Source organism: Phyllobates terribilis, unplaced genomic scaffold (genome assembly GCF_046119375.1).
Source record: "Phyllobates terribilis strain yellow unplaced genomic scaffold, ASM4611937v1 Scaffold_2__4_contigs__length_985480577, whole genome shotgun sequence".
In the NCBI taxonomy this organism is placed as follows: Eukaryota; Metazoa; Chordata; class Amphibia; order Anura; family Dendrobatidae; genus Phyllobates; species Phyllobates terribilis.
The window spans coordinates 450,151,463-450,165,533 of record NW_027362762.1 but is presented as its reverse complement, the minus strand read 5'-3'; the positions used below and the strand labels follow the sequence as shown (position 1 = coordinate 450,165,533).

Genomic DNA, 14,071 nt, shown 5'->3' with positions numbered 1-14,071 from the left:
TGACCTTTTATGTACAGCAGATGGTCTATACGTCAATGTGTTTGGCAGAGTGTTAAAGGGAGCACAGAGTATACAACTCCCTGAGTTACCACAACGCTGGGGAGGAGAGGAGAAGCTGTTGACACAGCAGCATGACTTCACAAGTCTACAGAGGTCTCCAAGATGGCTAGATCCTTCAGTGGTATGTGATGTAGTTATACAAGTTCTTTGAGAAGTTTTATCAGTTTTTTTAATTTATGTTTGCTTTAGTTAATATTTAATTGTAAAAACTGTTGAAGGATAAGGATAATTATTACTCTAAAAGCACAATGGCATAGTTGTCATTAGAAGGGGTTATAAGGACTTATATATTGGTGACCTGTCTTTAGGAAAGGTCATCAAGCTCAGATAAGTGAGGGTCTGACATCCAGCAGCACTACTAATCAGCTGTTTGTATGCCCCAGTGTGGCTGGAACTCCTATTATAATGAATGGGTGCTGAGATGCAGTAGCCAAAAATGGCCACTACACAGTATACATAGCTGTGCAATTCTTGTTCGGTACCCTATGTACATCCAGTCACAGTGGGACCTACAACAGGTGATCGGAGGGGGTGCAGTGTGTCAGATTCCCATTTACCTGATCTTGATGACTTATTCTAAGGACAGGTCAACAATATATAAGTCCTCTAGAACTCCATTAAGCATAAAGAAATAAGAGTTGACAATGTTGACCTCAAAAAAAAAGAATAATCAAAGTCATAACAGATATAAATTAGATAAAATAAACAAACTGTTCCTAGGATGTAAAGTAGGATGGTAAGTCTGTAGGAACTATGCAGTAACACGATCAGCACCCTAAAAACATTTTTCTATGAATTAATTTTCTAATTTTTGTGTGGCACTAGACATTTGACTAACAAGACATTGGATCTGATGGGTTATAATTAGTGTTGAGCGAGCATGCTCGACACTGCTCGGTACTCGCCCGAGCATCACGAGCATCACGCTACTCGGGATGTACGGCGAGCACCGAGCATTTCCGGGTTACTCGGGCGGGAGCTCGGGTCTCCGCCCTGCATGTTTGGCGCTCTTTACAGAGCCAATGAACATGCAGGGATTGCCAGCCAGTCACTGTAATGCCGCAGCCATGTTGGTTGTGGGCATTACATTGATTGGCTGGCCGCACAGCGTCACCTCGAGTATTTAAAACCGGCCGCCGCCGTCTTGGACACAGATGGCCGGGATCAGACAGTGCAGGGACAGCGCTGCTGATTTAGGGAGAGATATATACTGCGAAATAGTTAGTGTAGGATCTGTAAAGGCTGCCAAATCAAACACACAGTCCTTCTCAGGACTAATATTCATCCCAGATACCAGGCAGGCAGGCTGTATAGGAGACGCAGTGGTTATATCAGCAAACGCTACATTACAGTCCTGTGTGCTCCTGTTGCTGAAATTTCTGGACTTAGCTCCAGGTCCTGGGGGGCCAGGAAAAAACCTTTTTTTTCATCTAAATCCTCTTTTTTTTTTTCCTCCTTCACGCTGTACAAATACCCGTCTTATTAACCTTTTGGTGTCCCCCCCCCCCCAAAAAAAAAGTGTGTCTGTGACAGTTCAGACACAAATATATCTGTTTAAAAGAGTCTGGTGTAGACCCGAGAAATAGAAGTATGGTTTTGCAGTTCCTCGGGTCAAATCTCTGTATTATCCACTTTTGGGCCATTTTTACCTAAAAAACCCCCAGTTTGAGTGTGTCGCTCACTGTTCAGCCGCAAATGTATCTATTTAAAAAAGTCTGGTATACCCCAGTAAATTATAACAAAAAACCCCCAGTTTGAGTGTGTCGCTCACTGTTCAGCCGCAAATGTATCTATTTAAAAAAGTCTGGTATACCCCAGTAAATTATAACTCTGGTTTTGCCGTTCCACGGTAAAAAATCTCTATTATCCTGCTTTTGGCATTTTTTGCTGTAAAAAAAACAGTAATAGTGTCTCCCTGATTGTTCAGACACAAATATATCTGTTTAAAATAGTCTGGTGTAGGCCAGAGAAATAGAAGTGTGGTTTTGCAGTTCCACGGTTCAAACCTCTGTGTTATCCACTTTTGGGCCATTTTACCTAAAAAAAAAACAGTTTGAGTGTGTCGCTCACTTTTCAGCCGCAAATATATCTATTTAAAAAAGTCTGGTATACACCAGTAAATTATAACTGTGGTTTTGCCGTTCCACGGTAAAAAATCTCTATTATCCTGCTTTTGGCATTTTTTGCCGTAAAGAAAAATAGTAATAGTGTCTCCTGATTGTTCAGACACAAATATATCTGTTTCAAAGAGTCTGGTATACACCAGTAAGTTATAACTGTGGTTTTGACGTTCCGCGGTAAAAAAACTCTATTATCCAGCTTTTGGTATTTTTCCGTAAAGAAAAACAGTAATAGTGTCTCCTGGTTGTTCAGACACAAATATATCTGTTTAAAATAGTCTGGTGTAGGCCAGAGAAATAGAAGTGTGGTTTTGCAGTTCCACGGTTCAAACCTCTGTATTATCCACTTTTGGGCCATTTTTACCTAAAAAAAAACAGTTTGAGTGTGTTGCTCACTGTTCAGCCGCAAATATATCTATTTAAAAAAGTCTGGTATACACCAGTAAATTATAACTGTGGTTTTGCCATTCCACAGTAAAAAATCTCTATTATCCTGCTTTTGGCATTTTTTGCCGTAAAGAAAAATAGTAATAGTGTCTCCTGATTGTTCAGACACAAATATATCTGTTTAAAATAGTCTGGTATACACCAGTAAATTATAACTGTGGTTTTGCCGTTCCACGGTAAAAAATCTCTATTATCCTGCTTTTGGCATTTTTTGCGGTAAAAAAAAACCTGTAATAGTGTCTCCCTGATTGTTCAGACACAAATATATCTGTTTAAAATAGTCTGCTGTAGGCCGGAGAAATAGAAGTGTGGTTTTGCAGTTCCACGGTTCAAACCTCTGTATTATCCACTTTTGGGCCATTTTTACCTAAAAAAAACAGTTTGAGTGTGTCGCTTACTGTTTGCAGCTTCCGTCACACCGACTGGTGTGTGATGTCCCCACACGTTGGAACTCTACCCTCCACATGTTGCAAAGGATTTGTGAGCAGAAGAGGGCAGTTGTGGACTACCAGCTGCAACAAGGCCTCGATATTCAGGTCATACTCCACACATAAGACCTCAAGAGTGGACCTGGATGTCTGACATATGTACCATCTTGACAAACTTTGAGGAGTCCACCAAGATGGTGAGTGGCGATGACGCCATCATTAGCGTCAGCATTCCACTTGTCTGTCTTTTGCAACGCTCTCTGCAGAGAATTAAAGGGGAGGCATTGCAGCCAGAGTATGATGAGATGGATCAAGAAGCTATAGCGGTCGATTACACACAGCCCAGCCTCATCTCATCCCAACGTGCATTGGAGGACAATGAGGGAGAGGAGGAGAAATAACAGGAGCTGGTATCATGCGCTGTAGACGGTAGTACCTGTACAACTGTCATACCGTCGGTTCAGCATGGGTGGCCTGAGGACAGGGGGGAGGAGTAGGAGGAGGAGAGCATGGTCAGTCGTCATCTTGGTGAGGACACGGGAGTCTTGCCCGTTACCAGTCTGGCACGCATGGCTGACTTTATGTTACGCTGCCTTAACCGTGACCCTCGCGTTGTCAAAATGTTGGGTGACAGTCATTATTGGTTGGTGACACTTTTAGACCCCCGCTTCAAGGAGAACTTTCACTCTCTTATTCCTGAGGTGGAGAGGTCTACAAACATGGGGCAGTACCAGAAGGCCCTTGCTGCAGAACTGTTGAAAAAATTCCCATCTGAACACGCTAGCGGCAGAGGTCACAGTTCGTTGCCCAACCAAGGCGTACATGCGAGAGAGACGCAACTCCAATTCAGCAGAGGCAGGGGAACACTGTCAACGTTCTCGGACAGTTTTCTCAGACCCTCCCTTCGGACAGACCCTGAGGCACGGGGTACTCTCACAAGGAGTGGAAAGTTTCAAAAGATGGTGAGGGAGTACCTTGCCGACCGTACCAGCATCCTCCGTGATTCCGCTGTGCCTTTTAATTATTGGCTATCCAAGCTGGACACTTGGAATGAACTCGCTCTGTACGCCTTGGAGGTCCTGGCCGGCCCTGCCGCTAGCGTGTTATCGGAACGTGTTTTTAGTGCCGCTGGGGGAATTATAACTGATAAGCGCACTCGCCTGTCAACTGACAATGCTGACAAGCTGACCCTTATCAAAATGAACAAGGGCTGGATTGGGCCAGACTTCTCATCACCACCAAATGACAGCAGAGTAACATAAAGTCAAATCCACTGTGTTATTTCGGGAGGTGTATTCACATACACTGCTTCACACCCACACATGGATATACGCTTCCTCATTTCGGCTGTTTTATGTTCTTCTCCTTATCCTCAGCCTCCACCACCACTATACCACCAGGGTGACCGTGGTCCGTGTTGCCATTATTGAAAGTTCCTCCGTCCTTATTTTTGTCAGTTTTTGCTTGGAAGGCATAAGCAAAGACTGTGGGAGACCCACTCCCCAATAATGGGAATAATATTTTTAAGATGCTGTACTGTATGGCTCTTGTAAGGGGCATTAAAACCGTCTTGTTAAGCTACTGTGACCTCCACCACTTTTTCAAGGGGCATTAAAACCGTCTTGTTAAGCTACTGTGACCTCCACGTCTCTTCCGAGGGGCATTAAAACCGACTTGTTAAGCTACTGCGACCTCCACGTCTCTTCCGAGGGGCATTAAAACCGTCTTGTTAAGCTACTGCGACTTCCACCACTTTTTCAAGGGGCATTAAAACCGTCTTGTTAAGCTACTGCGACCTCCACGTCTCTTCCAAGGGGCATTAAAAGTGTCTTGTTAAACCACTCTAAACACCACAGCTCTTCCAAGGGGCATTGAAATGTTGTTTTTAATTAACTCTAACCTCCACGACTCTTTGAACGGGCATTGCATTTCCTCCTAATTTTTGGCAGCTTTTGCTTGGAAGGCATAAGCAAAGATTATGGGAGACCCACTCCCCAATAATGGAAATAATGTTTGTAATATGCTGTACTGCATGGCTCTCATAAGGGGCATTGCAAGTTCCTCCGTCTTAATTTTTGGCAGCTTTTGCTTGGAAGGCATAAGAAAAGACTATGAGAGACCCACTCCCCAATAATGGAAATAATGTTTGTAATATGCTGTACTGCATGGCTCTTGTAAGGGGCATTGCAAGTTCCTCCGTCCTAATTTTTGGCAGATTTTGCTTGGAAGGCATAAGCGAAGACTATGGGAGACCCACTCCCCAATAATGGGAATAATGTTTGTGATATGCTGTACTGCATGGCTCTTGTAAGGGGCATTGCAAGTTCCTCCGTCCAAATTTTTGGCAGCTTTTGCTTGGAAGGCATAAGCAAAGACTATGGGAGACCCACTCCCCAATAATGGGAATAATGTTTTTAAGATGCTGTACTGTATGGCTCTTGTAAGGGGCATTAAAACAGTCTTGTTAAGCTACTGCGACCTCCACCACTTTTCCAAGGGGCATTCAAACTCTCTTGTTAAGCTACTGTGACCTCCACCACTTTTCCAAGGGGCATTAAAACCATCTTGTTAAGCTACTGTGACCTCCACCACTTTACCAAGGGGCATTAAAACCGTCTTGTTAAGCTACTGTGACCTCCACGTCTCTTCAAAGGGGCATTAAATGCGTCTTCTTAAACCACTCTGAACTCCACAGCTCTTGCAAGGGGCATTGAAATGTTGTTTTTAATTACCTCTAACCTCCACGACTCTTCCAGCGGGCATTGCATTTCCTCCTAATTTTAGTCAGCTTTTGCTTTTCAATGCAATGGCGAAAACTAAGGGAGACCCACTCCCCAATAATGGGTAGAAGGTTTTTAGTACGCTGTAATCCACGTCTGTTTCAAGGGGCATTGCAGTTCCTCATAATTTTTGGAAAGCCTTCCATTCACTGCTTAGGCCAACAGTGTACAGGAGACCCAGTTGCTATAAATGGAAAAAATGGTTTAGTTAAGGCCCTCTGACCTCCATGTCACTTCCAAGGGGCATTGGAGTGCCTCAAAATTTTTGGTAGGCATTGCACTCACTGTATGCCCTATAACTGTGTAGCCGAGCCGCTCCTTTTGTTACAGAAACATATCCTACAAGACCTGTGTGGTTGACTGGCCTGATATTGATGTGAATGGTCCCTGTTCCTCCTGCTCTTTCTCCTTTGCCACCACCTCATCCATCATTTATCACCTGAAGCTTTGTTTTAATGGGAGTCATAGAACTGGGATAGTAGCAGGAAAACATCCAGCAATCCTCGGAGGAGGTAGGATATGCGCCAAAACGCTGACCACCTCAGGCCTAGCCGCTACTACATACATGCGCTTGCATTCCAAGAAAACAAAGCAGATGCTAACTACTATCATCATCATCATGCTCCTCACCTTGGCACTCTCAACTCCCCTGATGGAGAAGCCAGGGCCCACCGGGGAGTCTGGTTCTCTGGTGGGCTCGTCCAATGCTGCCCTAAAGCAGGCCAAGCTAAGAAAGGTGTGTGGGAAGGTGACAGGAGAAATAGGGGCAGCTGGGAACCGTTTATGGACACCCGGCCGCCCCCAGGCGGCTGGGGACCGTGTGTGGACACCCTGCTGCGGGGCGGCTGGGGACCGAGTATGGACACCCGGCCACCCCCTGGCGACTGGGGACCGAGCGTGGACACCCGGCCGCCGGGCGGCTGGGGACTGAGTATGGATACCAGGCCGCCGAAGCAGCCATGAGGTAGTGGCCAGCTTCGGCCTCCTCCAAACTAAAAGGCCCCATTTCAAGTGCAAGCTAGCAGTATGGCATTGCAGCCTGGGGGGGGGGGGGGGGTATTAGGCTGCACACTTAGGCTTGCATTAAAAGAAAACAAAGCAGATGCTAACTTCTATCATCATCATCATGCTCCTCATCTTGGCACTCTCAACTCCCCTGATGGAGAAGCCCGGGCCCACCGGAGGAGTCTGGTTCTCTGGTGGGCTCGTCCAATGCTGCCCTAAAGCAGGCCAGGCTCAGAAAAGTGTGTGGGAAGGTGACAGGAGAAATAGGGGTGGCTGGGGACCGTTTATGGACACCCGCTGTAGTGTGTGCATGCCAACCCCCTGTTCATGGCACATGCGAAGATGCCTCCCACCCTGCACCTGTCGTTGCAGACTTGCAACTATCCCCGTTCAAGTCCTTGTCCCAGGGCAGTGTTCAATTGTACCTCTCCCATTCCTTGCAATGCAAGCGCAAGTATGCAGCCTGCCACCCACCCACCCCCAGGCTGCAATACCATACTGCTTGCTTGCTTGCACTTTAAATTGGGCCTTTTAGGCATGTGGAGGCGGAATCTGGCCACCACGTCATGGCTGCGTTGGCGGCCTGCTATCCATACTCAGTCCCCAGCCGCCCGGCGGCCGGGTGTCCACACTTGGTCCCCAGCCGCCAGGGGGCGGCCGGGGACTGAGTATGGATAGCAGGCCGCCAACGCAGCCATGACGTGGTGGCCAGATTCCGCCTCCACATGCCTAAAAGGCCCAATTTAAAGTGCAAGCAAGCAGTATGGTATTGCAGCCTGGGGGTGGGTGGGTGGCAGGCTGCATACTTGCGCTTGCATTGCAAGGAATGGGAGAGGTACAATTGAACACTGCCCTGGGACAAGGACTTGAACGGGGATAGTTGCAAGTCTGCAACGACAGGTGCAGGGTGGGAGGCATCTTCGCATGTGCCATGAACAGGGGGTTGGCATGCACACACTACAGCGGAATAGGCTGTCCTTCCCACTAAATGCACTGGGGAGGGCACAGGTAATGTTTTGGTATGCGCGCTTAATCTTATGTATAAGGCGCAGCGGGACAAATAGGGGCGACTGGGGACCGAGTATGGATACCTCGCTGCCGAAGCAGCCATGAGGTAGTGGCCAGCTTCTGCCTCCTCCAAACTAAAAGGCCCCATTTCAAGTGCAAGCTAGCAGTATGGCATTGTAGCCTGGGGGTGGGTGGGTGTCAGGCTGCACACTTACGCTTGCGTTCCAAGAAAACAAAGCAGATGCTAACTTCTATCATCATCATCATGCTCCTCACCATGGCACTCTCAACTCCCCTGATGGAGAAGCCAGGGCCCACCGGAGGAGTCTGGTTCTCTGGTGGGCTCGTCCAATGCAGACTTAAAGCAGGCCAGGCTAAGAAAAGTGTGGGGGAAGGTGACAGGAGAAATAGGGGCGGCTGGGGACCGTTTATGGACACCCGGCCGCCCCCAGGCGGCTGGGGACCGTGTGTGGACACCCGGCCGCGGGGCGGCTGGGGACCGAGTATGGACACCCGGCCGCCCCCTGGCGGCTGGGTACCGAGCGTGGACACCCGGCCACCGGGCGGCTGGGAACTGAGTATGGATACCTCGCTGCCGAAGCAGCCATGAGGTAGTGGCCAGCTTCGGCCTCCTCCAAGCTAAAAGGCCCCATTTCAAGTGAAAGCTAGCAGTATGGTATTGCAGCCTGCGCGTAGGTGGTTGGTTGGCTGCATGTTTGCGCTTTCATTGCAAGGAATGGGGTAGGTACAATTGAACACTGCCCTGGGACAAGGAATTGCACGGGGATAGTTGCAAGTCTGCATCTTCTGATGCGTCAAGGATCACTTCTGATGGGCACACTTTTAGGCAGTGACCTGGGAGTCAGAGATGCTTCCAGGGGTCTTCCCCATGCTGTTCCCATGTCTTTTCAGCACTGTATGCATGTGTCACACAGCACATGGCCAGATAAGGTTGTAAAATGTTAAAATGACATTTCCCGGTGAATGCATTTGTCACGGTTGAAAGCAATAGAAAAGTGCAAAAATGCATGAAAAATGCTACTTGTGAACATAGCCCAAGGTGTGGAGGAGTATTTTTGTTTTTGGTTATTTATTTTACCTTATACACAAGTCTTTACCCTGGAAAGGAAGTTCCTTAACATATTTCACAAGAAAACCGTTTCTGTTTCATTTTTTCCTGGGGTGATCCCAATGTCTTTTGAGCACTGTCACTATCGTTTTGGGCACTTTTTAGGCTTTCTACAGACTGCTGGGGGTGCCGCCGCAAAAATGCTCGGGTCTCCCATAGACTAACATTGGGCTCGTTGCTCGGGTCGAGCACCCGAGTATCACGGTGAGCTCGGCCCGAGCTTTGAGCACCCGAGCATTTTAGTGCTCACTCAACACTAGTTATAATCCAACCACTGTCCCTCACGCCTTCCTCCATGTTTCCATTTGTGCAAACCCTGGTGAAATCAGTGTGAACCGCTGACATAAATCTCATGTCCAGCAATGGGATGTTTTCAGCTGTCAAGCAGGCGTGTACAGAACAGACCAAAAGTTTGGACACAACTTCCCATTTAAAGATTTTTCTGTATTTCCATGACTATGAAAATTGTACATTCACACTGAAGGCATCAAAACTATGAATTAACACATGTGGAATTATATACTTAACAAAAAAGTGTGAAACAACTGAAAATATGTCTTATATTCTAGGTTCTTCAAAGTAGCCACCTTTTGCTTTGATGACTGCTTTGCACACTCTTGGCATTCTCTTGATGAGCTTCAAGAGGTAGTCACCGGAAATGGTCTTCCAACAATCTTGAAGGAGTTCCCAGAGATGCTTAGCACTTGTTGGCCCTTTTGCCTTCACTCTGCGGTCCAGCTCACCCCAAACCATCTCGATTGGGTTCAGGTCTGGTGACTGTGGAGACCAGGTCATCTGGTGTAGCACCCCATCACTCTCCTTCTTGGTCAAATAGCCTTTACACAGGCTGGAGGTGTGTTTGGGGTCATTGTCCTGTTGAAAAATAAATGATGGTCCAACTAAACTTTAAACCGGATGGAATAGCATGCTGCTGCAAGATGCTGTGGTAGCCATGCTGGTTCAGTATGCCTTCAATTTTGAATAAATCCCCAACAGTGTCACCAGCAAAGCACCCCCACATCATCACATCTCCTCCTCCATACTTCACAGTGGGAACCAGGCATGTAGAACCAACCGTTCACCTTTTCTGCATCGCACAAAGACACGGTGGTTGGAACCAAAGATCTTAAATTTGGACTCATCAGACCAAAGCACACATTTTCACTGGTCTAATGTCCAATCCTTGTGTTCTTTAGCCCAAACAAGTCTCTTCTGCTTGTTGCATGTCCTTAGCTGTGGTTTCCTAGCAGCTATTTTACCATGAAGGCCTGCTGCACAAAGTCTCCTCTTAACAGTTGTTGAAGAGATGTGTCTGCTGCTAGAACTCTGTGTGGCATTGACCTGGTCTCTAATCTGAGCTGCTGTTAACCTGCGATTTCTGAGGCTGGTGACTCGGATAAACTTATCCTCAGAAGCAGAGGTGACTCTTGGTCTTCCTTTCCTGGGGCGGTCCTCATGTGAGCCAGTTTCTTTGTAGCCCTTGATGGTTTTTGCAACTGCACTTGGGGACACTTTCAAAGTTTTCCCAATTTTTCAGACTGACTGACCTTCATTTCTTAAAATAATGATGGCCACTCGTTTTTCTTTACTTAGCTGCTTTTTTCTTGCCATAATACAAATTCTAACAGTCTATTCAGTAGTACTATCAGCTGTGTATCCACCAGACTTCTGCACAACACAACTGATGGTCCCAACCCCATTTATAAGGCAAGAAATCCCACTTATTAAACCTGACAGGGCACACCTGTGAAGTGAAAACTATTTCCGGTGACTACCTCTTGAAGCTCATCAAGAGAATGCCAAGAATGTGCAAAGCAGTCATCAAAGCAAAAGGTGGCTACTTTGAAGAACCTAGAATATAAGACATATTTTCAGTTGTTTCACACTTTTTTGTTAAGTATATAATTCCACATGTGTTAATTCATAGTTTTGATGCCTTCAGTGTGAATGTACAATTTTCATAGTCATGAAAATACAGAAAAATCTTTAAATGAGAAGGTGTGTCCAAACTTTTGGTGTGTACTGTATATAAAAGGATACTCCTTTTATTACCAATTGTGAGGTCTCTGTCAGTGCAAAATACTTTCAGATTTGTTCTTTACTAGGGATTTCTAAATTTAGAGCAAAGTAGTTACTTGTTTCCTCCTCTCATAGTACACCGTGAAAAATTAATGTTATGTTTTTTGCTAGGAGTGTAGCAAAAGCTCTATGTAAAATAACTATTAGGTTTGTAGAGAGAAATGGATGCAAACAATATTATTGCAATAATTCCTTAGAAAAACAAAACCCATATAGAAATATTTAAGGAAAAAGAAAAAATGCAGTAAACAGCGCCTCTGGTAAACTCAATGTTATGAAGATGTAATGAAGGTTCGGAGGTCTGTATTATAGCCAAGAGCTGCACTCGCAATTCTCCAGATTGTTATAGGAAACAGTCAGTAAGCTTGTTGACAGACTCAATTTGTTGAGGTTCCAACATGCAGTGGAACAATCAGATTTTTTTTACATCATATTAATATACAGTGCCGGGTATAAAGACTGCTCTTTCCAAAATGCAGATTGGCAGGGTAAACTCTGTGCAAACATTAGGCCAGCCTGGAACAGCAGGAGATTACCTTATTTCCTCTGAAGCTTGTTGAATTGTATGGTAGCTCTGACCTATAACAACATTTGGAATAAGAAATGTATTTTACAAAGTTTTACCCACTGTAACCTATTTCTTATGCGTGGTTACATGCATTTATTTTAATGAACTGGTAGACACACTAAAGAAGGACCCCAAAATGCCAGCCTCACTTTCTGGTACCTGTTAAAAAATGTGATGCCCCTATGTGATAAATTTGATGTTATCATTGTCATTGTTTCTTCTTGTTTCTTATATAGTTGCTAAATTTTATACAACTGTCATCGCTCACACTAGTACTTGTCCTCAGTGGGCAGGTGGATGTTATAGAGGGAAAGCTTCAATAAATAGCATCTCTGCAAAGCCACTTTTTAAATGTTTCCCCATGTATTTGATATGGTAACATGTAATACATTTCTCTGAAAGTAGAAATCTGTGGCCACCTACCTCAGCAGATTTCTGCTGTAAAATCCACTACATTCTTAAAATATGGGAAACCTTTTAGAAATCTCTGATCTGTGGGGGCTGCCCCAGGAAGACTATCAGCAAGAAGCTGCTTTGCCTGGGACATTACTATCAGCTCCCCATAGATCTGTGGCATATATCTAGCGAAATCTGGCCCATACATTGACAGCTATTCTATATGTAGTCCTAATGGGGAGCAGCTTATTTCCCATGAGGAGAAAGGATCAAACTGTTGAAATTGAACATGCCAAAACCTTATTTCTGTAACACCATTGCCAAGCCCCTGCATGGTGTCCCCTTCCTCCTCCATGCAGGGACTCCAGCTTACTCACTGCCCCTGCCCTTCAGTGTGGATCCGGCGTGCTCCCTGTCTTCTCCTGTGCACACCTCACTGTGTCCCGCTGGTGCGCTCTCATGCTCTTATAGGTGCAGCGCGCGCTCATGGTAAATGCCCCCAGCTAAAAGCTGGGAGGTATTTACTTAAAGTCTTCACCTGCAGGATGTCTCCCAGCCAATAGCTGGGAGGCATCTTGTATAAAAGGCACCCTCCCCAATTGGGAGGTGCCTGAGCAACCTCTATAGTTTAGTGTTAGGTGGTTTGGTGTGTGGAACTGTATGTTGCCAGGTCCCTCGTCCCTAGTCTGTTAGTACTATTCCCTTATGCTGTGTTTCCATTAGTTTGTTATAGTGATTCCCTATCCTGTTCTCTCCTTATAGTCCTGAGTAGGTTATACGTTAACCTTAAACTGCATGCATGGTATCTGTACCCCGTGGCCGCATCGGCGGTTTCCCAAGTGGGTGTCCTGTCTGCACAGTCTGAACCTATCCCAGTGGCTGTCCTATCTGCACAGTCTGAACCTATCCCAGTGGCCGTCCTATCTGCACAGTTTGAAACTGTCCCAGTGGCCGTCCTGTCTGCACAGTTTGAACCTGTCCTAGTGGCCGTCCTGTCTGCTCAGTCTGAACCTATCCCAGTGGCCGTCCTCTCTGCACAGTCTGTACCTGTCCCAGTGGCCATTCTGTCTTCACTGTCTGAATCTGTCCCAAGTGGCCGTCCTGCCCTGTCTAGGAATCTGAATTAACGTCTCTGTCCCAGCTGCTACTGCCGGACGCCGTCCTGGAGTGGCACCTGGCAGCTACCTGCCTTACAAGCCTGACCTCACCACTAGAGGCTCCAGTGAACACCAAGGTAGCTGCTTGGTACGATCCTCCAGGGTAGGTCCGGACCGTGCTACAGTGGGTCCACTAACCACGTGCGCCACCCGTGGGTGTAATAATTTCCACATGCATGTGCCACTATACTCTCATGTGTATGGGTATCTCAAGCGTCACTTACTTAGGGAAAGTTCCAGAGCAGAATAACCCACTCTATGAAGTCCATATAATTTTTGGGCAAATGGTCTGCTGTTATACTGATGTGTCAAGCTTTTATTAAATATATATTTTAAAAGAGAATTATGTCTGTTTCTAGCAGTCTGTGATTGTATATGGGAAGTTGGGAACAAGGACATAGAAGCCATATTGATAAAAACTTGATATTCAGTGTTGCACTAAAAAAACCTCTATATAAAAAACTTCTATAAAATAATAGTATAAACATACAAAAGGTTTTGCCCTAGGATAACAGGTTAAGGATTTGCTCCATTTTATAGGCGTTAAAAAGTGCAAGATTTGTAGCATCTGTCTGCCGACAACCATCAGTTTCCTAAAGCAATTCTCCCATCAAAGTTTTTATCCTCTTAATATATTGCAATCATCCTATTATATGGCACTGTGTACTTACAACTGCTTATTTTGCCTTTCTACCCAGCTAATTCTTCTCTTTTCTCTGCTCTATGTAGAAACAGTAAGCATCTTGTCTTTGCATTTATCTTTCCCCTCTTCAACTCCTGACACAGCTGCTCCCTCCTTCCCCCTGCCAGGGACTTTTGCAGTGACTCATGAGCCATACAGTGAAAATGTACCTCCTGTTTCTACATAGAGTTTAGAAGGATTCAGCTAGTCAG

General features: G+C 45.8%; 1 protein-coding gene across 3 annotated transcripts in view; it reads left to right on the top strand.

The window, feature by feature from the left end:
- The window catches only part of LOC141215153 (uncharacterized), a 446,656-nt gene that overhangs the window by 308,493 nt on the left and 124,092 nt on the right, over positions 1–14,071 (top strand). For 2 of the 3 annotated variants that reach the window (XM_073665499.1, XM_073665501.1), the window contains exon 25: positions 18–181. In XM_073665499.1, the coding sequence (XP_073521600.1) occupies positions 18–181 (164 nt within the window). The remainder of the gene's footprint in view (positions 1–17; positions 182–14,071) is intronic. The other variant, XM_073665502.1, reaches the window with a different exon arrangement.